Raw genomic sequence first — 24,351 nt, 5'->3', positions numbered from 1 at the left:
CTCCCAGGGCTCCTGCCCAGACACTGGCTTTGAGAGGCGCTGAAGATGATCAGACGCACTGAAACTCACGTCAAACCCGCACTGCTGCTGACTGCCTCGCTCAGTCGGAGCCAGCCACCCTTTTCTTCTTAGGCACAGCCTCTGCCCCATCTCTGTGCCTCTCCACAGCTTTCCTTATCTGCCAGGCTGGAGCTGGCTCCAGAGGGACATTACACAGGGCTGCAGCAGGGCAGGAAAGTCAAGAATTGACTTTGAAGCTCTCCCCACCCCCCACCTTTGTAGAAGGCAGCTCATGGCACAGCCATGTTATTTGTCAGTGCTCCTCACGCTCATTGTCTCTTGACAGGTCAGAAGCACATCGCCTCCCTCCTCCCCTCGCCCCCCCCGCCTGCTGGCAAACAGCTTTGATCAGGGGTGCCTGGTTGCTCCCCCCGCTGACATCCCTCCATCATTCCTCTCCCCTCCATCGCTCCCCCCCCCCCCAGACATCCCTCCATCATTCCTCTCCCCTCCCTCCACCTTGAGGCTGAAACCCTCGCTGTGGGAGAGGTGCGGAGGGCTCAGATCCCCTTCCCATATCTGGCAGGCAGAAGACGCCGCTCCCCAGAGGCCCGCCATGGGCTGGGGGCACCTGGTGCCATTTTTGCACAGTCTCTGTCCATGGCTCACAGCAGCCAGCTCCCGGCAGGGCCAAGGCATGCCGGCACAGAGGCTCACAGCACAGCATCATAGAGCCTTCTAGGTTAGAAAAGACCTTTAGGATCATCAAATCCAGCCATCCAAGAGCTGCCTTCTGATCACAAGTGTGGCAAGGGGGGATCCTGAAAGGAGCAGGGAGGGTGCCAGGCACGCAGATTCATTCCCCTGACATTGCACAGCTGGGTATCACAGCGTGCCAGCCTGCAGGCAGTGCCTGGAGATGGGAATTGCCAGGTCTCTTTAGCCTGGAATGTCTCCGGGAGCTCATGGGGGCTGCTGAGGTGCCACTAGGTTTTTGGAGAAGGCCTTGAACAGAGTACCAGCTGCTGCGAAGAAGTTCAAGCAAAATCAAGGTGATTCACAACGTGCATTTTTTGCAATTACTGCCCAAAGACAGGGCGCACAGACTGAGCCGGCCGAGAACAACATTCCCAGGCGGCTCGGGCTTTGGTGCGTGACCTAAGGGAGCACGGCCTCTGCGCAAACATGTCCTCCACCAGGACGGGCCAGGCCAGGCCAGGCCATGGGGCTTGCTCATGGCACGGGCACGGCTGCCCGTGGTGCCAGCCGGAGCAGCTCTCCCAGCGCCAGCTGCCCCCCGTCCCGGAGCCCCTCTGCCCCAAAGGTGTGCACCGAGACACAGAGCTCGCCCGGGAATGGCAGGGAAGATGGCAGCAAGCGGCCTTTGTGCAGCAGGGAGCAGCCGGAGGGCCTGGCGGGGCAGCCCGGGGTTTGCGGGTGTGGGAGGGGGGCAGCCCGCGGGCCCGCTCGCCGCCTCCCGCCGCCGCCCCCTGGGGGGCTCCGTAAGAGCCGCTTAGGGTGGCGAGAGCGGCTGGGGAAGGGCCGGGCGGCGGCGGCCGCAGGCAGGGCGGTGCGAGGGGGCAGGCGCAGCCCGCCCGGCCCCACACAGCTCGCGGGCGGGACGCGGGGCCGAGCCCCGGGGCGGCGGGGCCTGAGGCGCGCCCGCCCCCCCCCCTCCCCGCCCCAGCCCCCGCCGAACGGCCGCGCCGCGGGTCGCCGCCCGCCACCCGGCAGGTTGTAAAGTCATTAACTCCCTCAGCCATGCCGGGCCGCGCTCCGGCGGCGGCTGCTCCTGCTACCCGCCGCTGGTGGGCCGCCGCGCCGCCTCGCCGCCTCCTCCGCGGCGGCTGCAGCAGCAGCGCGGCATGGCCGCCGCTCCCCGCTGCCTCCGCCTCCTCCTCCTGCTCCTCAGCGCCGCCGCCGCCCCCCTCGGCGCTAAGGTAAGCGGCGGCGGGTGGGCCCGCGGCGGCGGAGCCTCCCCTCTCCCCCCCCCCTTCCCTCCCTTCAGGGCGCCGCGGTGGGGCCGGGGCCAGAAGGGGCGCCCCGAGCCGGCGGGGCCGGTCGCTGCCCCCCCGGGCCTGCACCGGGGCAGGGCGGCCCGGCCCAGGGAGCGGGTGGTCGCCTCAGGGGAGTGGCGGCCCCTCGCCCCCCCTGGCCCTGCAGGGTTCTGGTTCCTGCAGGGGGTAGCCAGGACGTGGGGGTCCCCCCGCTGTCGCCCCCCCCCCCCCCCCCTTCAGTCGTGAGGTGCTGGAGTGGGGGGTTTTGCCCAGCGTCCCACACGTGTGCCCCGAGGACCAGGCGCTGTGCCCGCTCCCCGGCGGCCTGGCACGACAAAAGGCCGGGGGGTGGGGGGTGAGGGTGCTTGGGGGGGCTGTCCGGCATCACCAGAAGGGCCGTGGGGGAGCAGGGCCTTTCCTGGCTGGGGGTTCGCCCCAGTGTGCCCCCCACGTCCATCCCTACCAGAGGGCTGACCCCAGTTTAGGACTGAAAACAAACAGATTTCCTTCTTCCCTCTCCCTCCCGCCACCCCAGGCGTGGGTTTGGGCAGCTGCTTTCTCCACGAGCTGTGGGGTGCCCCACACTCCCCTCATCTCTGCTTGAAGAGATGAAGATATCTCCACAAAGGCCCTCCACAGCCTGGCCCTCCTCACGGCACTTGTTCCGCAGCAGCACCAAAGCCCCTCCGCCAGCCCCCTTTCCTTTCCCAAGGCCTGGAATGGGAGAATCACCCCCCATATTGTGGCAGGGGAGGCAGAAATCCCAGCTCGCAGGGCACCGGCTGTGCCCCTGCCTTCACGGGTCACTGTGTGCTTTGTGGCTCCGTGCTCTGTTTCCCCGAGGGGAACCCAGCCGGATTTCTTTGCGGCTAAAGAGATTCAGCCCTGCTAAAGGAAGAGGGGTTTGGGTTGTGTTTCCCACCCCAGATTCCCCGTGGCTGGGGTGAAGAAATCTCACATGAGCCATCTTAAACACTGAGAAGACCAGACACCACAGATTTATGGCAGATGACCCAGGTTTGAGGAGCAGCAGCAGCTCCTGTTCTGGGGTTGTCTTAAGTTTAAAGCTCAAGTGTCCCATTTTCACTTGGTTTTTACCTTCACGTGCTTCTGCTGCCTGTTCTGTTTACCCCTTAACTGTAGGGATAAGTCGGAGAGAAGCTTCAGGTAGAGCAAGCCAGGTCAGGCTAAACGGATGTGAAGTCCTTCGCATAGGGCTGACCTGGATGGACTCCTTCATCAACATGTGTACACAAGCCCTGGCTGCTGGCGGTTCTCCCTACCCCTAGCAACTGTGTTTATACAGCGCCTAAGTCGAGGGCATCCGGGGCTGGGAGGAGGGCTGCTCAGCCCTCCCCAGGACAAAGCTACACCAGCACTGTTGCCAGGTCTGCCCTGAGGACTCCCGCGCTCCAGGAGATCCCTGCAGAGCACTCTGATCAAGGATTGAGTAGTGCAAGTTGTGTTGCTCCTATTGATTGGTATCTCTGGTGTAAGACAGCGCACAGAATGGTCATTGGGGGATTAACCTGCAGTTCCTCTTACTGTCCCGTTTTCTATATACAACACGATTATACAAAGTGTCATAGAAAGCCTCAGTACTTAGAAGGGGTAAGCAAATACCTTCCTACGTGGGACTAACTGCATTCAGTGCCTCTGAAAAACCTGATGGTAGACATGCCTGTCATGCACACCGCCTGTTACTCCCTTCTACCCCTTCACAGATTTCCATCCTTTCAACCAGCTTGCCTTCAAGTGTTAATCCCACTTGAAGGGAATGACCTAACTGGCTTGGATGAAGTGTTTTGTAATGACATACAGCACTTGCCTGTGAGCTTTCTGTCACAGCAGGATGATGAACAGTGCTTGATAGTTCTCCACTGGCTTCTGTTCACTGGTTTTCTAATTTGCTTCTCATCTGCACCTCATTATATGTTCAGATTTCTGTTACTTATCTGCTGCAATATCACATATTTAGCAAACTACCACTTCTCCTCAGATTAATGTTCTTCCTGATCCCATAAAAATTATTCTGTATTGCTCATTTTACCTCAGGATACCTTCCCCTCACAGAAGACTCCTCAAATACCTTGTTTTGACTTTTCCAAGGAAAATTTGGGGGTTTGTCTGCTTCCAGCATTGAATCTGTCATACAAACTATCTAGACTACCCAAACAGGATAAAACAATGACAGGGTGAGAAATAGCTTTACACAAACACCAATTCTTTTGTAAAACATCGGGACATCATTGCAAATGCTACTGTTTTTTTTCAGGGCTGTGATAAAGTCTGTCACCACAGCTTTAGTTAGAGAATGACATGGGGTGTCCAAACCAGGGGAGCTGAGCGTGGTCATTCATTTCCAGATAACAATCTGACATCCATTCCAGGCATTAAGACATCTGAACCTACTTAGTATTTCAGTAAGTAGTATGGAAAGAAGCCCTTAAGCAAAGGGATTGTGGAAATTTTTGGTAGAGGACATGCAGTTAATGGCCTCGGAAAAGATCTGTAAAGAATTTATTTCATTTTCAGCTGCCATTTCTAGTAGTCTTACAAGCTCAGAGAGGGTCGAGCAGAACAGTTTATAACAGCTACTGTGCCCTTCAGTGGTGGGCCAGCCCTTAAGGCATGCCAGGCTGCAACAAGAGCCTCCCCTACCCCCAACCCCCACAAGCTCCTCTATTAAGGGAACTAGACAGGCATGTTTGTGGTCTCTCTTCCCAGACAGCTTTTTTCCAGAACCCAGGCTCTAATGAATCTCGAGATTAGGCACAACAATAAGCAACGCAGGAGGCTGAGCCACTGACACAGTAATTGCAGTTATTCCCAGGTTTCTGGGAAACCCAGCATAGCTCAGAGCTGATCCAGAGCATGACAGCGAGTCAGCGGAGAATTTATTTTATCCCTTTCAGCTCTTCAGAAAGACCGCCTGGAAATCCGATAGGATGTCAGTCCAGGCCCCCCCCTTCTTTGCAGGGCTGAAGCATTTTGTTTGTGGCAGCCTTTGTTTGGCAGGGGGGAGAGGGGAGGCAGCTGCTGGGTCTTGGGTTAGACAGAAAAAGCTTTCAGTGATGCTGGCTTAGAGACTGATTTTTCTGTCATTCATATTGACAGATCTGGAGACAGATATTTTATCCTTGAAAAGTTCCCTGCAGGTTGGGGTTCAAAGCTCTGGCCCCTCCAACAAGGGGAGGGGAGGGCAACCCTCACCTACTCAGTTGTAGAGGCACAGGAATAACCTGGTTAGCTTCAGAGAGGAAGAGCTGCAGCTACATAATCACCCTGTGCCAAGCCACAGATGCCTCGGGGGAGATTCTTGTGGAGAGCACCTGGCTGAACTGGAGTATGGTCTATTCTAAGGATGTAAGTTTTAGGCCTCATATTCCTCATCACCTAAGGAATTGTGCCTGATCCTCTTACCTCCTTTAAGTAGAGCCCTCATCCAAGCCCAGGCAGAACCAGCATTATAAAGTCTGGGCCTATGTGCATTTCTAGCCTGCCCTGTTTCTGTGATTCTGCAGCAGAGCACAAATAAGAGCAGCTCCAGCAGCTCCTATAACCAGGAAAGTGTAAAATAGTTTTTGTAAAGCCCCTTTGATTTCCTCTGCAAGGAGGGGGCAGGGAAGATTCACTCGGTCAGAAGATAACTCTTGAGATTTGCAGAGGGGCTTGGTAAAAACTAGGAGCTAATCTAATCTGGAGCCTTTCCTACAGTCCTTATTATCTGGAAAATGCAAGTATCTCAAATTAAAAACAAGAACCATTTGTGTGTCATGGTTAATGCAGATTTATTTCTGACAATATAATAAATTCAGCACAGATTGGAATCAGATGCCCCAGCTCTAGATACCTGAAGTTCCCCCTCCACGTCGCCAGGCCTAGGACTTGGATGCAGTCATGCTTTAAGTCTCACTGGCCAAGGGGACGGCTCAGTGTTGTCCTTGCTTACACAAGAAAATAAATGCTCCTAGGCAAGGACTGGCAAGGGAGCTTGGTCATGGAAAACCTGAGCGCCAAATCAATCTACTTAAAAAGTGATTGATTCCTTCAGTGCAGAGAGGAAGCAGGAACAGGGCTTATGGATATAGGGGAACACATTTTATGTTTTTTTAAAAAAAGTCTCTTTGACTAGCATCCTTCAATAAATCCTCATTTGGGCTCCTGTCATTCCTGAAAGTCACAGTGCAGAGAGGAACGGATCCTGTTCTAATCATAAGAAAGAGACGCACAAAGGCAGAGATGCTGATCTTCCCCAGACCTCAGCTCTGCCACCACATGCCAAGTCTCCTTACGTCCAGGCAAAACTCCCTAGAGCAGTAACCCTGAAAAGGAGCCTGCAACTTTCTACCATTCCAAACACACACAGTCTTTTCCATGTCCAGGGGTAGGTCGGTAGAACAGGCTATTTCACTCCCCTTCACCCGTTTCCCTTCTGCCCAGTCTCAGCTATTTGAATTGTAAGATCTCTGGAGCAGAACTATCTTGTGGGTTACATATACACAGATTTTTATTGCTACCTGGGGAAAAAGCTATGTAAATACTGCAGCTTTTGGTCCACATGCCTTCCCTCCAGGCAGTCCATGTGCCTGGTATAACTAATTACTCTGTCTGATAAGACACCAGCTTTGATTATTACCCCAGCCATGCAAGAATCTGCATTGTGCTGAGCTCTCCGAACAGGCACTGGATAAATCATTGTCATGCCCCTTGCCCACAGTTGTGAAGAGCTCTGTCTCCACAGGCCTTGAGATGCTTATCACAGAGAAGCACAGAAGGGGTCACAGAAGATTTTAGTGGAAAATACGTACAATAAGAGGCCTTTGGTTTCTTTCCTTTGTAAATGCAGAAGCTGCATAGCCAGCATTTCCATTTACAGTCTGATAATTATACAGGCAGACAAAAATTCTAACAAGAAATAGGATGATCTTGGAAGAAGAGGAGGAGGTATTTTTGAAAACATGTCTGTTTATTTTAAATTTTGTTTTTCACTTGAGCAACTGAGCTGCTGGCTGCAGCATTTTCTCCCTGTCAGGCAAGTCAGCTCCAGCCAGAACCTAAAGTACAACAAAAAGTTTTGTTGTATTGTTTTCAAAATTAACTACTGTAATCACTAGAGAGTAAAGCACCAGGTAACATGGTGCTTTTTTGCAGCAGGGTAGGTTACTTTCAACATGGCCTGGCTATCACCAAGAAGAGGCATTATGTGCATTTCAACCACACTGATTTACAAGTTAAAAACATTTGCATAAAACCAGCTGCATCTCCTTTGCCCAGTGGATGTTCTTTTGGCAGATGCTGTAGAAACAACAAGTTCTCAGGCAGGAATTACACAAGATTAAGAACGCTTTGGCTTTATTACACCACCGTGAAAAAGCATAAAGCCAAGGGACAGTCAACCGAAAAAGTGAACAGAGCACATTTAGTGATGAGCAATCCCTGCTGAGTTTTCTCTCAGATCCATCAGTTAGGCTTTGCAGACCAGTTCTTTGCAACAGGACTATCAGCCACTGCCACAAACTAGCATGTTTTGCTAATAATAGCACAGATAAAACTTCCCTGAGCCCTTACTTTAACATAGCAGACTTCACACACATAAAAATTACTTATTTTCTTCTACTAGAACTGAAGCGCTGTCAGCATATCTAGCTTCTAGTCACTGTCCTGTGTTAAACTCATTGCTGCATTCAATGCTACTCACAGCTGTATTTCAGTAAACAGCAAGTTAGTTCCTGCACTGGCTAGTTTGCCAAAGTCCCTGGGAGCTTTCAGGCCATTGGACACTAAATGGGAAAATATTGAAAGAAAAAACCCAACAACCCAGCTAAAACACAGAATCCCTTACCTGCTGGGAATTGTGGAGGCACAGCCGACAGCAGCCTGCTGCAGTGACCACACTGGGGCCAGAAGAACTCAGGTTTGTCAAATTTAAAGGCTCAGCCCCAGCAAGGCATGCTGGGAGAGGGAGCAATCCTCCTTGGAGCATAGTGGGATGCATGGGGAGAGGGGACAACAACAACTGCAGGAGGCTCTGGTTCTGAAGCACCCTTGAAAATTACTTTTGTGAGGATTGGAGAGTGAGGAGCTTGGATCTGAGCTGATATGGTCACAAAGAAAAGTTTATTCGTTGAAATGCAGTTCCAGTGAAGTGACAGATGTGTACCCCCAGCTTCCCTGCAGGCAGGCCTCCGAACGGCCAAGCGCTGCAGCTTTTCCTCTTCTCTCCTCACCGTGTGTCCGTCCCAGGCAGGGATGGCAATGAGCTGTGAGCTGCTGCCCTGTCCGACCCAGGCTGGGAGCGATGCTGTGGGGTCAGGCTGCAGCCGGCGCTACTGTCACACATGTCCAACCCAACAGCCCTTCTCTGTCACAAGATCCCAGAGGCACCCTTCTTCCCATGCATAACCTAGTCTTGGAGAGAATTTTGAATTTTGAGTCATAGGGACCTTATCCTGCCACAGTTGTCCTAGAGCTGCCCATTTAGAAGGCATCCAGGTGACATGGTCCTTGGGGGAGCTGCCTTTGGAAGGCCTTTCTCTGCCTGGGGTGGGGAGGAGCCAGGTTCTCCAGCTAACCATGCTCTGTTTCTGTCAGGACAGTAGTGAGGCAGCAGATGGAGCTGGCCCCTGGGATGAAGAAGTCACCAAGTGGTGGGGAGAGTGGAGCTCCTGGTCCACCTGCTCCCGGTCCTGCGGGGGAGGTGTGATGTCCCGGGAGAGGCACTGTTTGCGACAGAGGTGAGTTGTGTCCCAGCCTGAGCCCTTGGCCAGATCTTAAGTGGCAGAGGGCAAACGAGGTGTCCCCAGCCTGCGTTTTGGGGCCGAACCTTCAGGGTTTGCAGGGTCAGCGGTTCCCTTTTCTGTGGCCCTTTGGAAAGGAAGGTGGCTGTTGCCCACAGGTTTGGCGGTGAGCAAGCGGTGGTGGTGGTGGGGAGGGCTGACGAGGGAGGAGCATGCTGCAGGGGGCAGGCGACAGGGCCCCTCAACATGTCACCCACTCAGCCGGGCTCATCTGATGGGGAGCAAGGGGTTGGTCCTCTCTTGGGGTCTGTAGGAGTCTTGAAGGTGACAGGGTCATGGGCTGGAGAAGGCTAGCTCTGCTCCTCTTCCCCTTTCCTTCACAAACCCTCACTTAACTGTCGCTGCTCTGACCAACCTAACCCTGATTTGTAGCCAGTTCCTGTGCTACGGATGTGGGTACCTATTCCCAGACACCTTACGGGGACTTGATTTACGCCTGGCAGCAGCCAGCTCAGCTACGTCTCAGCAATTTCTCCTCTTTATTCCCTGCAGAGCTTGCAAGTTTTTTTCCCTCTGTCATTTATTTGGCTGTCACCTGACAGCATCTCCATTTGTCCCCTACAGCTACATTTGTCCCCTACAGCTGCTACAGTCCTGGTATCAGTTGGACTGGCTTTGTGGGCGTGGGGAGAGCTGGGGAACTTCAGCTGCCTGAACTCCCACTGTCCCCTCCAGGTCACCTTGCCACCAAGCCCTCCTCCTCCTCCTCTAGCACCTCACTAACCAGCTACTCCAGGCTCCTGAAATGTTAATGAGAGCCGGCATCCTGCAGCACAGCAAGCCCACGGGGGCTGCCCACCCCACACTGCCCCCCACACTCGGCCTCTTTCTCTTCTGCGTGAATGCACTCCTGAGCGGAGGAGGCTCAAGCCAGGGCCCCCAACCTGCTCTCTTTCCTGCAGAAGAAAAACTTCTTTTATGTGGGCTGGTTGACAGCGTGGTGAGGGTTCAGATGTGCAGTGGTACCTTCCGTCTGGATGTGGCCTCCCTGCTAACTGGGCTTGCCAATGTCTCTGCTACTCCTCCTCCCCAGCATCCTGTGGCCATCATGGGAAAGCAGTGGGAAATGGAGGGTGGGAGGGAGCCCTTTTTCTCTCCATCTGGCATCTGCTGTACCCTTGACTCCACAGCCGGAGAGGGGAGGGCTTTGCTGTGGCGTTTTACTCCAGGGATCAAGTCTGAATTTTTTAAAAAAAGCCCAATGTAAAATCCAGCCAAAAGGGTTTGGAGCTTTAAGGAGAACAGCTTAAGTGTGAGCCAGGTATGCCCATGAAACAACTTCTGCCTGAGTCTGCTGGCAGCCACTGCTTCAGCTGAAAGAGGTGGCAGTTTTCAAGCCTTTTGGTGAAAATTTAGGCTTTGCCTCCATCATGTAGAGCATTGCTCTGGACGGGAGCTGCAGTATCTATAGCCAGTCCAGACTGAATATGTCTGCGGGGTTCTTAATTACACAGTGCATCCTAAGTTCCCAATACTGTTAACACATTGTCTGTTGCTCATCATTACACAGGCCACATTCCCTTAATCTATGGTCTTGGCCATTCTCCCTCTGTCTATGGCCAGAGCTAAAGCATCAAGTGTTGAGAAATTCCCATGGTTTTGGTCCAGTGTCTGCAGCAAGCCTTTCCTGCTAATCTGTTAAGGTGGCCAGTCTCCTCCATGTCTCCTCCATGAGAGGTGCCATCTGTCTGCCTACTGCACAGTGAATCCCAAAGTCAACTCCCCTGGTCACTGCAAATCCTGGGCACTTCCATGGGAGTGATGGATCATCAGTGTCTGTTGTCCTTTTGTCACATCAACCCTTTTGGAGCTCAGAAATGAAGGGGGACAGAGGTGGCGATGCTGGAATTGGTCCCTGCCTGCTCAACCTGCCCTGAAATGAGAACGGCCTGAAATCACAGTCCACCTAAAAGCACTGAAAATGCGTTTCAGAGATGTTGGCTAGTGTAGATTCAGAAAGTTCTGCTCTGATAAAATGCCTGCCCTGCTTCTCCCCCTTAAGGCAGGCCTGGCTTCTTGGTCATCTCAGTACCTTAGTACTTCACCGACCTCCAACTCATTCTTTCTGCTTTGCAGGCTCCATATGCCCCAGGGAACAAACACCACCATGTGTGTTGGTCAAGCCAGACACTACCAACTGTGCCAGCAGCAGGTGAGAACCACTTCCAGTACTGACTGCTCCTCACTGGGTGATGTGGGACTCAGGGGGTCACACCTGGAGCTGCAAGAGCACCAGCACTCAGGGCGTGACTGGTCCATAGGAGTGCAGACAAGGGGTATGATCTGCTCCTGGCATGGTTGATGGTGTGCCTTTGAAGACATGGGAGATGGGCTCTACTCTCTGAGACTGAGAGGTGGGGGAAAAGGATATAAAAATGTTTTTTTTCTGGGGTGGAACCAGGGACAAAGTTTTTCCAGTACGCTTTTCCCTTTGCTGGAAGGAATTTTTGTGGGACTGTTAAATACAGCTGTCTGAGAGGCCCCCGACAATGGAGGCCTGGCCTTTCTACCTGTGTTACAGCACCTCAGAGTCCATCACCGATTCCTTCCAGGGTGGGCAATGCATTTTCATTCTCCAAGGATGCAGCAGGGACAAGCAGCTGTCACAGTCATGGCTGTGACACAGGGAGCTTTTGATCACATTTATTCCCTCCATAGCCCTGCCCAGCCAACACAGCAAGCTTCAAACAGCAGCAGTGCTCCAGTTTCAATGCCAAAGCCTTTGGGAAGCGCTACTACCACTGGATGCCTCTCTATCCAGGTGGGTTTTCACAGCTTCACACAAGGGATCAGGGTGAGAAAACACCCACAGGATCTTCTCAGACACAGGAGAAGGGGAAGGTCCCAGGGGACAAGGGATGGATGCTCCTGGCTGGTCTGGAAGTGCTTCCCTATGCTCCCTGCTTTGGAGAAATCGTTCCCTGTCTCTTCACAGAACTGCTCCACCCAGCCAGGCCTCCTCTCTCACCACATTGCTCCTGTTTTGGATCCTACATCAGCAAGCATTGGTGGGCAGACAGGACACAGGCTTCTCTGAGTTGTCTTGGCTAACCAGCAGTCATCTTGGCAGAGTGGGTGTTCACGCTCTTTGTGCCTTCTACCATTTTGGCTGCCTCTCTCACCCAGCATGCTTCCCACTGGGTTGGTGGTGGGTTGTTCTGAACAGGATGCCCATCCATTTCCTGCACAGGCGAGACAGATTATTGCTTCACTTGGGTTGCCAGTTGTCCCTTGAGGCCCAGATTGAGCTCACCTAATATACTACCCTCTTTCTGGACCCATCTGGTTTTATCTTTCCATTAGCTGCCAAGGGGACATAGAGCATCTGCACCTCTAGCTTCAGTTGCTCAGCTGAATGGGGTGTAGCTGGCCACAGCCCCACGCAGTCAGTGCCTCTCTTACAGGTCTTGCTTGCTCTTGTACGTTTATGTGTGGCCTGGGATCTGCTGACACAGATTCCCATGTCTGGCTCAGGGGATGGCATCGCAAAGGGGAGAGGGTACGGCAAGGAAGAGGGTTTGCCAGCAGGAAGTATTTCTGCTAGGCATGGTCCCCAGCTGCAGCCTCATACCATGACCCCTTTACTACTACAAACTAGCCTTGGGGGTCTCACATCAAGCAACAAGAGCATCCAATGTGACATCAAACCATCAGTATGGATAAGAGGAAAGTCCCCTTCCTCGCTGTCCTTCTCTGAGCACTTTGATCTGCCTGGTGACTTTCCACCTCTGTCCATTTAGATGACTACACCAGTATCTCCAACAAGCCATGTGACCTCCAATGCACCACCCGGAGTGGAGAGAGGCAGCTGATGGCCCGAGCACAGGATGGTACCTCCTGCAAGGACAGGACCTATCAAGGGGTCTGCATCAATGGGAAGTGTGAGGTGAGGCTGTGGGAGGAAGCAGTACAGAAACTGGGAGCGTAAGTGCGTGACTGGACCTCCTGGGCATTACAAGGCCAGGAGTCCCAGCAAGGAATTGAAACTGAGGCCTGGCATGGGGTGATTACATTCAGTCTTGAATGCCTGTAGGCTAGAGGAGAGCAGAGAGGTTCACACAGAGGGAATTGTATACATCCACATGTTCCCACTGAGTGGCAGCAGTTTCCTCCCAGCACAGAGAAGACTAGGATTCCACATTTGTTTATGGTCATCCAATTTAAAGAAAAAATTAAGAAATCTTAGATCTCATTTTTCACCTCATATGGCAGGATGAAGGGTGGGTGTATCTAGTTTTACAAAGAGGTGCCTTACAGCCTCAGAAAGGCCTGCCTTTGATGCAGCATCTCCTGGAAGTGATGTTGTATGTCATCGTTTCAGTGAGAACGATTGGCCCAAATACGGAGACAGGAGGAACCAAAACATCTTACCTGAGTCTTACTCCATTCACCTACACGCCCAAGCTCCTGCCCCAGGTTCAGGGGCACAGTGTAGGTGGTCACAAGTCACACAGGTGGATTTCTGCTGCTGTTGAATTCATTTCTTACTCTACTCCAAGCTAACCTACATTCCCCTCCCCAGCCTCATCAAGAGAGCATGGTAGCATTTCCTTGAAAAGACCCTGACCTGTGGAGATAAGCTGGTCTCAGAAAACCCTCTCTTGTTTTATTCTTTGCAGCCGGTTGGGTGCGATGGGAGCCTGTACTCACCCCGGACGATGGACAGATGCAGGGTGTGTGGAGGGGACGGCAGCACTTGCCACCGTGTCTCGGGCAGCTTCCGAAAGGCACTCTCACAGATAGGTACTCCCTGCTACCACAGTCTGGAGACTTCACCTGCTACTTCTTACCACCAGCTGGCATGAAGGGTGACTGGCTTGAATGCGGGTAGGAGTTTCCCAGCTGCTTGGTGGAAAAGACTGAAGAGTGCCACCCCTGCTTAAATGCCTGTATTTTGCCCTTTTCACTTAATCATCACAGGAGATTGGTTTGATGTGCTGTATATTAGGCTGGTAAGGTTTCCCTTCACGGTTTTATGATGGGAAGCAGCTGGGGATCTATTTGTTCCTATTGATTTTGGCATCTTGCTCACCTCAGATAATGTGAAGAGATCAATGAATCTTCTTTTATTTGTGCTATGTGGTCATTTGAAACTTAAGCTCCTGTGATGAGGGTCACAGTGTTTGTTTCAGCCTGCACTTAGTCTCCTGCTTTCCCCAGTCCTGTGGTTGGCACAGCTGAGGGACAGTGCCTCTGAAACTGGGCTTAAGTTCATCCCTTGCAACCTCATGGCCCATTTTTCCACCCACAGAAGGCATAGACTGTGGTATGCTCATTAGTAATTAATTAACCGTGGTTTGAGGGTATTTTAGAACATCATTTTACACTGTTGTTGTTTCACTAGTCTGCCTCACTCTCTACAGACACCAGACTAGAAAAGTACTCAGGTCCTTTTCCAGAGCAGGTCTAATGGTGCTAGCTCCTCTAGCAGTACAGGTACAGTTCTGGCCTCCCGTTTCAGTCCTAAAATCTAACAGAACAGACAAGACCTGCATTTCTCGCAGGAAAGACTAGCTGCCAAACCACACAACTTCAAGAGCCTGCTTATTTTCTCTCCCTTTAAAGGTCAATTTTTATGCTACCTGAGACCAATTCTGTTGAGTCCGGAGCTGAGGGGACCAGTGGTACACAAATCATAGAATGGTTTGGGTTGGAAGGGACCTTAAAGATGACCTAGTTCCAGCCCCCTGCCGTGGGCAGGGACACCTTCCACTAGACCATGTTGCTCCAAGCCCCGTCCAACCTGGCCTTGAGCACTTCCAGGGATGGGGCACCCACAGCTGCTCTGGGCAGCCCCTTCCAGTGTCTTGCCACCCTCGCAGTAAAGAATTTCTTACTAGTATCTAGTCTACATCTACCCTCCTTCATCTTGAAACCATTACCCTTTGTCCTATCACTCCATGCCCGTGTAAAAGCCCGTCCCCAGCTGCCCCGCCGGCCCCACCAGGCACTGGTGCTGCTGGAAGGTCTCCCCAGAGCCTTCGCTTCCCCAGGCCGAGCAACCCCAGCTCTCCCAGCCCGTCTCCATAGCAGGGGGGCTCCAGCCCCCTGAGCATCTTCGTGGCCTCCCCTGGACCTGCCTCAACAGGTCCATGTCCTTCTCATGTTAGGGGCCCCAGAGGTGAATGCAGCGCTGCAGGTGGTCTCTCCCATCCTCTGTTCAACGTCAGCCCTGATCACTATTAAGCTTTTTGTGTGCTCTTGCCAGAAAGAGCACATTCATCCACACATCTAAAGCCAGACTGTTACACTAGTGCAGTTCCTTCCTGACTCCAAACCCAGCAGTGCTCACTGAGCCTTAGAGACCTGTCATGGTGATCTGTAATGGGACTTCAGAGGGCAGCTGGGATTAGAGCTCACAGAGTGGTGCAACGTACTTTTATGTCCTTGGTGTCCTGCCCCTGAAGGGCAGCACTGCCCTCCTACATACGCACTCGTCCCACGAACTGCTTTTCCTACCCAGACGTTTTAATTCTGCCTCAGGGTTTCCTCACCCTCTGTTCTGTTCCTCAGGTTACGTGTTCATCACCAACATCCCTGCTGGTGCCACGGACATCCTCATCATTGAGCGCAGGAAAACAGAAAACATCCTAGGTAAGCAGAGGGACCAGCTGGATGTGGACATCCCAGTTCAGCTGTCTGGGAGGTGGGAGGAGAGCTCTGTGCTGCGAGAGATCTGTCTGTGAATGTTTCCTTCAGGGTAGCACAGGGGCACTTAATCTCTCCATAAACCAAGGCTACTGCATCTCCAGCAGCAGGAGGGACATTTGGAAACCAAGCTCACTATGGGCAGTCCTTGTTGTAAAGACATTTATTCTCTTGTTGGCAAGGGAAATGAAAGCGGCAGGCATTGAACATCGCTGTTCTGACCTGACGCAGAAGACGAATGCTGGAGGGCCTGCAGTTCTTTTTCTACTGGGCTTTCCTCAGTCATGAGCTGTTTCCTCTCGGTGCCGGTGCAGCCCCGGTATTTTGCACAAGCATCACATTAATCAGTTTTCTTTCTCTTTTAAGCACTTGCAGATGAATCTGGGCATTTCTTCTTCAACGGCAACTCAGCCATTGACAACCCCCAGAACTTCAGGGTAGCTGGCACGATCTTCAAGTACCGGCGGCCCTCGAGCCTGAACTCAGATGGACTGGAGTATATCATAGCTCACGGGCCCACTAACCAGTCTCTGAATGCCATGGTATGCGAGGAGCTAGTTTTAGGCTTTCCTGTCTTGCCTGTCCCAAAATTGTTGTGAGCCTCCCTCAGACAAAGGGAATATTAACTTGATTCCCAAGCCAAACCTGAGTCTGTAGGTGGCTGAGGAATCCAGATATTGACTTGGGGGGGGGGGGTGGGGGTGTTTCCTCTTGGATTCATGAAGATGTCACCTTAACATCCATCACAAAATGAATGTGGCTAGAAGAGGTCTCTGGGAGACACATGTCCTTAAAATAAAAACAGTTTTCTTTTCTTTCTCTGTTTTCTCCAGTACTATAACTTCAATGGGAAAATGCCACACATAACTTATGACTATACTGTACCACGGACACCATCTCTCCGAACAGTAGCCCCTGCTGTAGGCAGACCTCTCTATCATCAGCTACCAGAGACCAGCCAGAACCATCCCGTTCCAGCCAACTCCAGAGCTGCCCAGGACTTCAATGCCACGTGGCTCTCCCTGTCACCAGATGACACCAGTGAACAGCTTCCTCTAAGAGAAGGGCATGATGATTTAGGCTTTGGTCACCCGCACTTCTTCCAGACCAACTCCACCAGCCAAACTCGGGACTGGGGCTGGGAACAAGGTGAAGAGAAGAAGTATGACTTCCAGATAAGACAGGTCTACGATGCAAACACAGCAGGAGAGGAAGAAGAGGTGGAAGCAGCAGCAGTTGGTAGAGAAACAGAGCTGGGTTGGTTGCTTTGTTTTTCCTTCTGTCCCGTTTTATTCATTGAAAGCGGACATCCCATGCTGGTCTTGAAATGTAAAGTGGCTATACCATCAGGGTGGGTGAGAGGGAGTTAAATAGTGGGGTAGAGGCTGTCAGGGAGCAGCAAGGGCCAGAAGCTCCGTCAGAGAAAGGGAGCTGGGAGAGAGTGGCCACAATACAGATCAGGCAGGGTGGTGCCACAGCACCCGAGCTTGGCAAGCAGGCCAGTGACAGCAGCAGGTTCTCGCAACAGTCCTGTGGCCATCAGGTGAAAGCAAGGTGACAAGATAGATCTGAGGTCTGTTTGGAAAAGCCAAACAATTCAGGAGCAAAGTACCCCTGCAACATCGCTCAGGCCAGGACTGAAAGCCGAGGCCTGAGCTTAAATGGAGCTCCTGAGCAATGGACAGCGTGTGTGAGGTTGGTCAGGATGGTTAAGGTCTGTTGGTTGGTGCACCCTGGTGGCAATTTATGATTTTGAGGCCAAATGCTGAATGGTTTTTGCTTTGATAAATACCACAAGCTGAAGTATAAGCCACCCGGTATAATTAAAGCATCCCTGTATTTTCCTTCCAGCTCTCAGGTTCAATCAGATTTCCATCAGCACAGCTGTACCCTACAGCATGAGGAGATCTGAGCTCTCGGAGAACAGCCGCATAGCATCCTCCAGGCTTCGTCTTTTCAGGCGACTGTGCCACCGAGACCCGCACAACACTGCCTTCTGTAGGGAGCTGCAGCACCTGGCAGCTAGGCTGGCCCCGAGGAACTCCACAGCAGGACCATGGACCACAGCTGCCTGGTGGCCACAGGGTCTCCACAAAGCGCCGGCCCGTAAGAACTCACTGGAGGACTTGAAGGTGGAGGCATTTGCTGGGAGTCAGGGGGAAGCAGCCAACTACAGCATGATGGCATCTGTGGAGAGCCCTCTGCTAGGTGCCAGCCCAACCGCGGACATCAGCCAGGCAGAGCCTCTGCAAGCCCCTGGCACTGAAAGGTGGCACTTGATTTCCTGGGCAAAACAGGAGCATTGGTTAGCTGGGGAGGGGGGGGGTCAAGCCAGTCCTCTGGTAGCCTCACTGCTGTTCTTGATGTCCCCATTCACCAGTGTCTATCCATGGCAGATGCTTGACCAGTGGTTTCTACTCCAAAGACTGATTGTCACAGCTGGCCTGACACTGAGCTCCCAGAACGTATTTCAGGTCCCCCTGCCTCTAAGGGTTCCTTTTAAATGGGGGCTGAAGGACCCGTGAGGTCAACACCGATGTGATTGTAAAGGTCAGGAGTCCATAGCATGTCATAAACACACATTTACCACCACATCATGCCCCTTCTGTCCTATTCCTGTGGGCACATAAGCTTCTGAGGCTGCTGTAACTTGAGTAAACATTTGGCAGGAGACTGAAGGCCAACTTTTAAACATTTCTGGCAAGCCACATGTGAAGTCTCCCCACGACATTATATGATACTAAGAGGGACCTTGCTTGAGCTCCCCTTTCCAACCTAACATCGTACGTCTCAAGGTGATAGTATGAACTGAGGCTGAGGTCACCCGCGATGGTTGAGAGACCATAATATACACAAGACTCACTATGAATGATGCCTCCTCTCAGAGGGATGCTGATCCATAGCTATCAAGGTCTTGCTAGTTGAATTCAGGAGGCGGATCAAGGCTTTACACTCTGTTCGTCAGTGATCCATCTTGCCCAAGGTAGAGGAGATAGACAAATGCTGGGTTTCTTCCTATCTTCAAAGTCAGCAAGGAGGAATTTCACTGTATGTTACGTCTGCAGCAGTTTTTCATATGTAGCTCATGCCACCTTCTTTTTCCACAGCAATGAGTTTGATGTGAGCCCCGTGGGCCATGACGACATCAGCTTGGCTGACATGTATCGGTGGAAAGTCTCAGCTTATGCCCCATGCAGCTCCACGTGCACTTCAGGTATGTTTGGCTTCAAGTGACTGACCATTGTGAGGTCCTTTTTGGCGGTTGATAGAGAGAATAGTGGTATTTTTTTTTAAATGGCAGGTAGAGTTTCAGATGTAGTGAACACTCCAGTAATTTAATCATGGTGGGAGGAGGCTTTTGGATTTGATGGAGCCTGACCAAGAGAGGGTCTTGATTGCCCAGCAGGTATCAGTACCTCCTATGCGATGTGTGTCCGGTACGATGGGGTGGAAGTGGATGAAACTTACTGCGATGCCCTAACCCGACCAGAACCTACTCACGAATTTTGCACAGGGAGAGATTGCCAGCCTAGGTGAGTGGAAACAACATCAGCTGTCCACAGGGACAACATATTTCTGGGCTGGAAGATACACTTAAACAGCTAAGCCCCTGTATTGCCTTGTAAGCAAAACGGTGGAAGGAATTTGCTGTCTGAATTGCCTGCTAAGGGCAAAGCTGCTTTCGAGACCAGCATCGCCTTAACAGACATATACACGATGAGCAGATTCATAGCAGCAGCTACTGGTTGAGGGACTCCCAGGCATGCATGCACTCCCCAGCCACCCCGTGTCCCTTGTCCCCCTTACCTGGGTTTTCCTTTGTGCTTTCTCTCTCCTGGGGACTGCTCGTGGAGGTGGGAGACCAGCCGGTGGAGCGAATGCTCCAGAACCTGTGGTGAGGGCTATCAGTACCGCACTGTGCGCTGCTGGAAGATGCTGGCTCCAGGCTTTGACAGCTCCGTTTACGATGACCTCTGTGAGGCAGCTGGGTTGGCCAGGCCCATGGAGAAGAAAGCCTGCAAGAACAAGGCCTGTGGGCCCCAGTGGGAGCTCTCCGAGTGGTCTGAGGTAGGCAGCAGGGGAGCTTTGCTCATGCAGGTAAGCAGCTAGGGCTGGGCTGGGGCCTGGGGGAAGGTGGCTGGCAGATGTTGGGCGCCAAGAAAGGCCCTGGCCAACTGCATCCTGGTGAAACAGGGACCGCCTTTACCCACGGTTCCCCCGTTCTGGCACTGCTCAGCAGACAAAGGCCATTGCAAAACGTTTTCTCTAAGGTCACCTCCCAAGCAGGACATTGACCAAATGAAAGCCCTGCCAGTGAGAGGCTTTGCCTCCTTCCAGAGGATCTAGATGGTTCTGTGGTGCTAACAAAGGGTGAATGGGAAAACAGTGGCGTGGAGATAGAGAACCTAAACCCCAGTCTAAATCCCTTTTATTGACTTTCCACAGCCTGCTTGGGACTAGGCTAGTGGCCCAGTGACTTTGAACAGTAGTCCAGGCATCAGCATCTTAGAGCACTGGAGCTCTAGGACCCAAAGTAAATAAGCAGCAGAGACAGACCCGCCTATTTCTGTCCCTGCTGGGGCCTTTCCCCTTTTCCCTAGTGCAGCAGGAGGAAAACAGGAGGAGGCATAGCTGCCTCCCTCGTCTTTGCTTGTCCCCGTTGTTCTCGGCTTCCGAGCCCCAGCGCTGACTCTGGATGCCCATTGCAGTGCTCGGCCCGGTGTGGCACGCAAGGGACGATGAAGCGGGAGGTGCGCTGCTCGGTGGAAGCACCGCTCTGTGATGAGTCGCGGAAGCCCAGCGGTGAGAAGGCGTGCACAGGCCCACCCTGCGACCGCCACTGGACTGCTTCAGACTGGGGCCCGGTGAGTCCAGGGGGTCTGCTGCTCCTTGCGCCCAGTGCCAGGGTGCAAGGCTGGCAGGAGGGAGCAGATGAGCGGTCATGTTGGTGCTCTCTTTTGATTTTCTTCTGGCAGAGGCTAAGCTAAAGAAACTGGAATAATCTCTATTTTTGCTTCTCTGTACTGTAAATTTTGGTTAGCTGTGAGCTGAGCTCCATTCAACAACCTGGGAAGCTCAGGGCACCTGCAAGTCCCTGACCAAATGTATCTCTAAAGACCCCTGGGGTCCAGTATCGGTCCCACTGGCAGATTTAGGCTCTGGATTCAGGTCTTCGAGCACCACTGATTCTGAGTCCTCTGCCTTCCTCCTTTCTGATGTGTCTAAAAGCCCTTTATTCCTCCAAGTGCTCAGGTTCGTGTGGTGAAGGACGCATGAGCCGCTTCATCGCGTGTCGCAACCTGGAGGGCAAGGTGATCTCCAACTCGCAGTGTGACCCAGCCACCAAGCCCCTGGCTGTCCATCCCTGTGGAGACAAGAATTGCCCCGCACACTGGGTGGAGCAAGAGTGGGACCAGGTAAAGCCAAGCCCAGCGCTGTGTTCTCAGCCCTCCTTCCTACCCTACATCCCACTGGAGATGGTGGGAGCCTCGCTGTCCTGACAGAGCAAGGTTGTATGGTGCAGCCTCCAGCCACGGAGCTGTACCCCGGTCCTAGCTCCTTTTAGAAAGGGGGATGGAGTAACGAATACCCACACTTGTCTGCCCATACCCTGGAGGTCACCTCGAAGTTTGTGGCATTTGCTGCCTTCCCAGGGACGTCCGTGGGAGGGCACCAATGTCCCAAGGAAACCATCCTCCTGTCCCACCTCTGGCTCCCAGCTGGCAGCTACAGACACCTCAGCAGAGCTCTTTGTCCAGAACCTGCACTCACCCCTTGCAAGGTTTCGGTCCCACTGTTAAAGGGAAAGACTCAGCAAAACCAGCTTAATTTCTAATAAATAATAGCTGGAGGTAAACCTGAACCAACAGCCCAGATCCCTGCCCTGGAAGTCACATCCAGCCCATAACTGTATACTTGCCTCAGGACTTGGAGTCCAGCGAACGTGGTCCAGGTACCCTGCTCTACCAAACAGTCTCTGCCAGCCTGCTTACTCTCCTTCCGCTGCTCAAGGCCTAGAGGCTTTAGGCTTCCAGATAGAAGCTGATCCAAATCCCAGAGCACCCAGAAGAAAGCATCCAGTCAGTTGTGGGGCTTGGGCTTTGTCTTCAAAGTCTTCAGCAAACTATGGATTCACAAAGCGCTAAGGAAGAAGGTTCCTTAGAAAACCAGCCAAGCCCTCTCCTCTCTAACCATAGCTAAACCTCTGTTTTCAGTGTACTACCCTTTATAGTGTTGACTACATTCAGCTGAGTCTCCTTCCAGCACTGGGGTTAAACCTGGGGACCTATGGCAGTTCCATAACCTTCTCCTGCTCTGGCCTGTGGTGTGGGTCACACACAACACTGCAGTGCAGTTTTTCAGCTGTGTGCAGGCTATTAAACTCACCTGAACTCTGAAAGAGCAGCTGAGCTCTCCACCTTTACGTGTGCCAGCTTCTTTGCCTTGGCTGTGTTCTCTCAGCTGATCAGCTCTGAGTTCACAGGATGACTAAGGGTGGATGCAAGCCAGCTGTGCTGGCCCTGCCGTGGTGAAGAAGGGTACAAAGCAGTGAAATCTCAAACTGTCAATTGCCTTTGTGGACATTAGGAAGCAGAGCTGAGCTAGAATCAGATCCTGCCTCCTGCTGCTTCTCTTGGTGGTGTCCTGAGAGACTGGGTCCTCCCAGCTAAGCCCGCGTAGCTCTGAGCTCAGCAGTGCTCGTCCATGCAAATCACCTGCAGTGCACCAGTTTGGTCCCCTTGGGCCCACCAGTTTGTCAGTACTCTGAGATGTAGGTTGCTACGTAGATATACTACGTAGTTTTTGAGAACATAGATAACACGTAAAATAAGACAGAAACAGCTTCTTGTAGTCTTACTTTGGCTGCTCCAGGTCCCTTGTGGTAGCTGCTCTCAAGGCCAGCCAAGGTGAATTCAGCATCCTTGGTGCTGGCTAAACACTAATTACCATCTTCTGTCCCCGCTCCCGAAGAACTTCAGCTCCTTTGCAGACACTCATTGCTCCTGTAACCTGGGCAGCACTGCCTCTGTTAGGCTGATGCTAGCACAGGCATTAAGCAGCTTGCTTGTGAGCAGGATGCCATCTTACTTGAAGCTCTGCAGCTGATGAGCATCGTTTGTTACCTGGCTGTTATGTTCTCTTTCCAGTGTGATGCCAGCTGTGGGCGAGGGATGAAGACCCGGGTCGTCTTGTGTGCGGGCCTGGAGAATGGTGTGTACAGGGAGTACCCCGAGAAGCGCTGTGAAGCCTCTCAGAAACCTGAGGAACAAGCTGCCTGTTTCAGGAGGCCATGTTCAACATGGTTCACTACCTCCTGGTCTCAGGTAGGGCTTGGAGTGGTGGGGAATGGAGAGAGGAGGTCTCATAATCCTGCTTGGTAGAGTTGGTGGACCTGAGGCTTTCTAGCAGCCTGTTCTGCTGAGGGCTTTGTTAGGTCTGGATGGGACCACGAGCTCTGCTCTTCTGCAGACCAGGCAGCAGGTGGAGGAACTGGCACACACAAGCTAGAAAAATCCTTATAGCATGTGGATTAGTGCTTCAAGCGAGAGCACCCACCACACTGCAGGCCTACAGGATACAGCCCTGCCCCCTCCTCTGCCAGGAGTCAATGTTCTGTCTTTCCCTGCTTTCCTTTGGTTTTAACCGGAGAGCATTTAGGGAGTGGGAGGACAGGGGAAGCTGGGCCTGGCTCGCAGCAGCCATTTTTTGCATCTTCTGTCACAGCATCAGCACTCAAAGCAAAAACAATTCCGAGTTGCACTGAAGAGATGAAATGCTCCCTTGCTCTGCCCCAACCCCCAGCTCGTGGAGGCTCTGCTCCAGCAATAAAAAGACCACAAGTTTGAGATCAGTGTGCGATTTGACCCAGACCTTCTCAAGAATCTCCAAAGCAGGGACTGGCAGGCCTCACTGGAGGAAAGAACTTGGGAACTATAGAAGAATTTTTAAAAAAGCCTCTCATGATCCCTTTCCTCTCTCTCTCGATGCTGATAGTGCAGCAAGACGTGTGGCACTGGCGTGCGGCTGCGTGAGGTGAAGTGTTACCAGGGGGAAGCGCTGGCTCAGGGCTGTGACCCCACTTCCAAGCCGGAAGCCAGGCAGACGTGCCAGCTCCAGCCGTGCCCCACAGAGGCACCAGGTGAGCCTGGGAGGGCAGGGAGGGAGAGGAGCCCTTGGGAGCCCTTTGCTCTGCCCAGCTACCTGCTGGGGAAGCACGTGTCCTTTTTAACCCCTTCCATGGATGCTTCTGTTCCCCAGAAGAAGACTGTGAAGACAAAGCGACGGCCAACTGCGTGCTGGTGCTAAAAGTAAAGCTGTGCTCTCACTGGTACTACAGGAAGGCTTGCTGCTGGTCATGTCGGCTCAAGTCACCCTGACTGCTGCCGTGCCGTAATTCCCTCCCAAGTTCAGGGGCAAGAGCCTTCTCGAGCCAGACTTTACCACTTGAAGCCACCCCACTTGGCTTGGCTGTGGAGCCAGTCCCTGTAGACCAGCCTGCTCAGCGAGGAAGGAGTCCTAGGACTTGGTCATCACTGTTCCCTCTTCACCAAGAGGATTTTACACAAGACAAACCATCAGTTCCTAGAAAGCTACTGAGAAGTGAGTTGGGAAAGCCTGTTTCTGCTGCCATCATCTCTGAAGAGCTCTAGTTGGAGGTGGTGGTGTGCAGACGACAGCAGCTGTCTCTCTGCCCTGCCCTGCAGATTTTGCTACTACAAGGGCGATTTCCAAAACACCAAAAAATTCTGTGTCGCAATAAAGAACTAAACTATAAAATTGGGGTTTGGGGATGCATGTACCTAGGCCAGAGGCAAAGGAGGAGGGACACAAGAGGAACAAAAGTAGGAGCAGGGGGGTTGGGGGGTAAAAGTCCTTGTGCCAGTACAGCTTCCAGGCAGCACCGG

The 24,351-nt window shown here is 52.7% G+C and overlaps 1 protein-coding gene across 7 annotated transcripts; it reads left to right on the top strand.

Moving 5' to 3' along the window:
• Window positions 1–1,537: 1,537 nt before the first annotated feature.
• Window positions 1,538–24,217, top strand: LOC101922817 (ADAMTS-like protein 2). Of its 7 annotated transcripts, none has more exons than XR_008749060.1 (18): window positions 1,542–1,940; window positions 8,597–8,734; window positions 10,874–10,949; window positions 11,456–11,558; window positions 12,538–12,683; window positions 13,417–13,540; window positions 15,311–15,391; window positions 15,812–15,987; window positions 16,279–16,702; window positions 17,297–17,714; window positions 18,553–18,659; window positions 18,849–18,978; window positions 19,300–19,513; window positions 20,155–20,310; window positions 20,692–20,862; window positions 22,594–22,770; window positions 23,446–23,585; window positions 23,705–23,840. XR_008749060.1 is itself a non-coding variant. In XM_055815661.1 (18 exons), the coding sequence occupies exons 1-18, from the start codon at window positions 1,762–1,764 to the stop codon at window positions 23,821–23,823; spliced, it is 2,976 nt and encodes a 991-aa protein (XP_055671636.1). In that variant the 5' UTR covers window positions 1,544–1,761; the 3' UTR covers window positions 23,824–24,217. The 7 variants fall into 7 exon arrangements, 6 of the variants coding, with proteins under 6 accessions (XP_055671637.1, XP_055671636.1, XP_055671634.1 ...); XM_055815661.1 differs by having other exon boundaries at window positions 1,544–1,940; window positions 16,279–16,594; window positions 23,441–23,585; window positions 23,705–24,217; XM_055815659.1 differs by having other exon boundaries at window positions 1,546–1,940; window positions 18,852–18,978; window positions 23,441–23,585; window positions 23,705–24,217.
• Window positions 24,218–24,351: the final 134 nt, after the last annotated feature.

This window comes from Falco peregrinus, chromosome 10 (assembly GCF_023634155.1).
Source record: "Falco peregrinus isolate bFalPer1 chromosome 10, bFalPer1.pri, whole genome shotgun sequence".
Lineage (NCBI taxonomy): Eukaryota > Metazoa > Chordata > Aves > Falconiformes > Falconidae > Falco > Falco peregrinus.
The sequence above is the reverse complement of the archived record's forward strand: the minus strand, read 5'-3'. Positions and strand labels throughout refer to the sequence as shown.

Excerpts from the sequence above, each read along its gene's own strand:
- LOC101922817 (XM_055815658.1), top strand. The coding sequence starts at position 1,762 with ATGCCGGGCCGCGCTCCGGCGGCGGCTGCTCCTGCTACCCGCCGCTGG. Across the intron at positions 19,514-20,154 it reads AGCTCTCCGAGTGGTCTGAG|TGCTCGGCCCGGTGTGGCAC; the intron begins GTAGGCAGCAGG and ends TGCCCATTGCAG. Across the intron at positions 22,771-23,440 it reads TCACTACCTCCTGGTCTCAG|TGCAGCAAGACGTGTGGCAC; the intron begins GTAGGGCTTGGA and ends CGATGCTGATAG.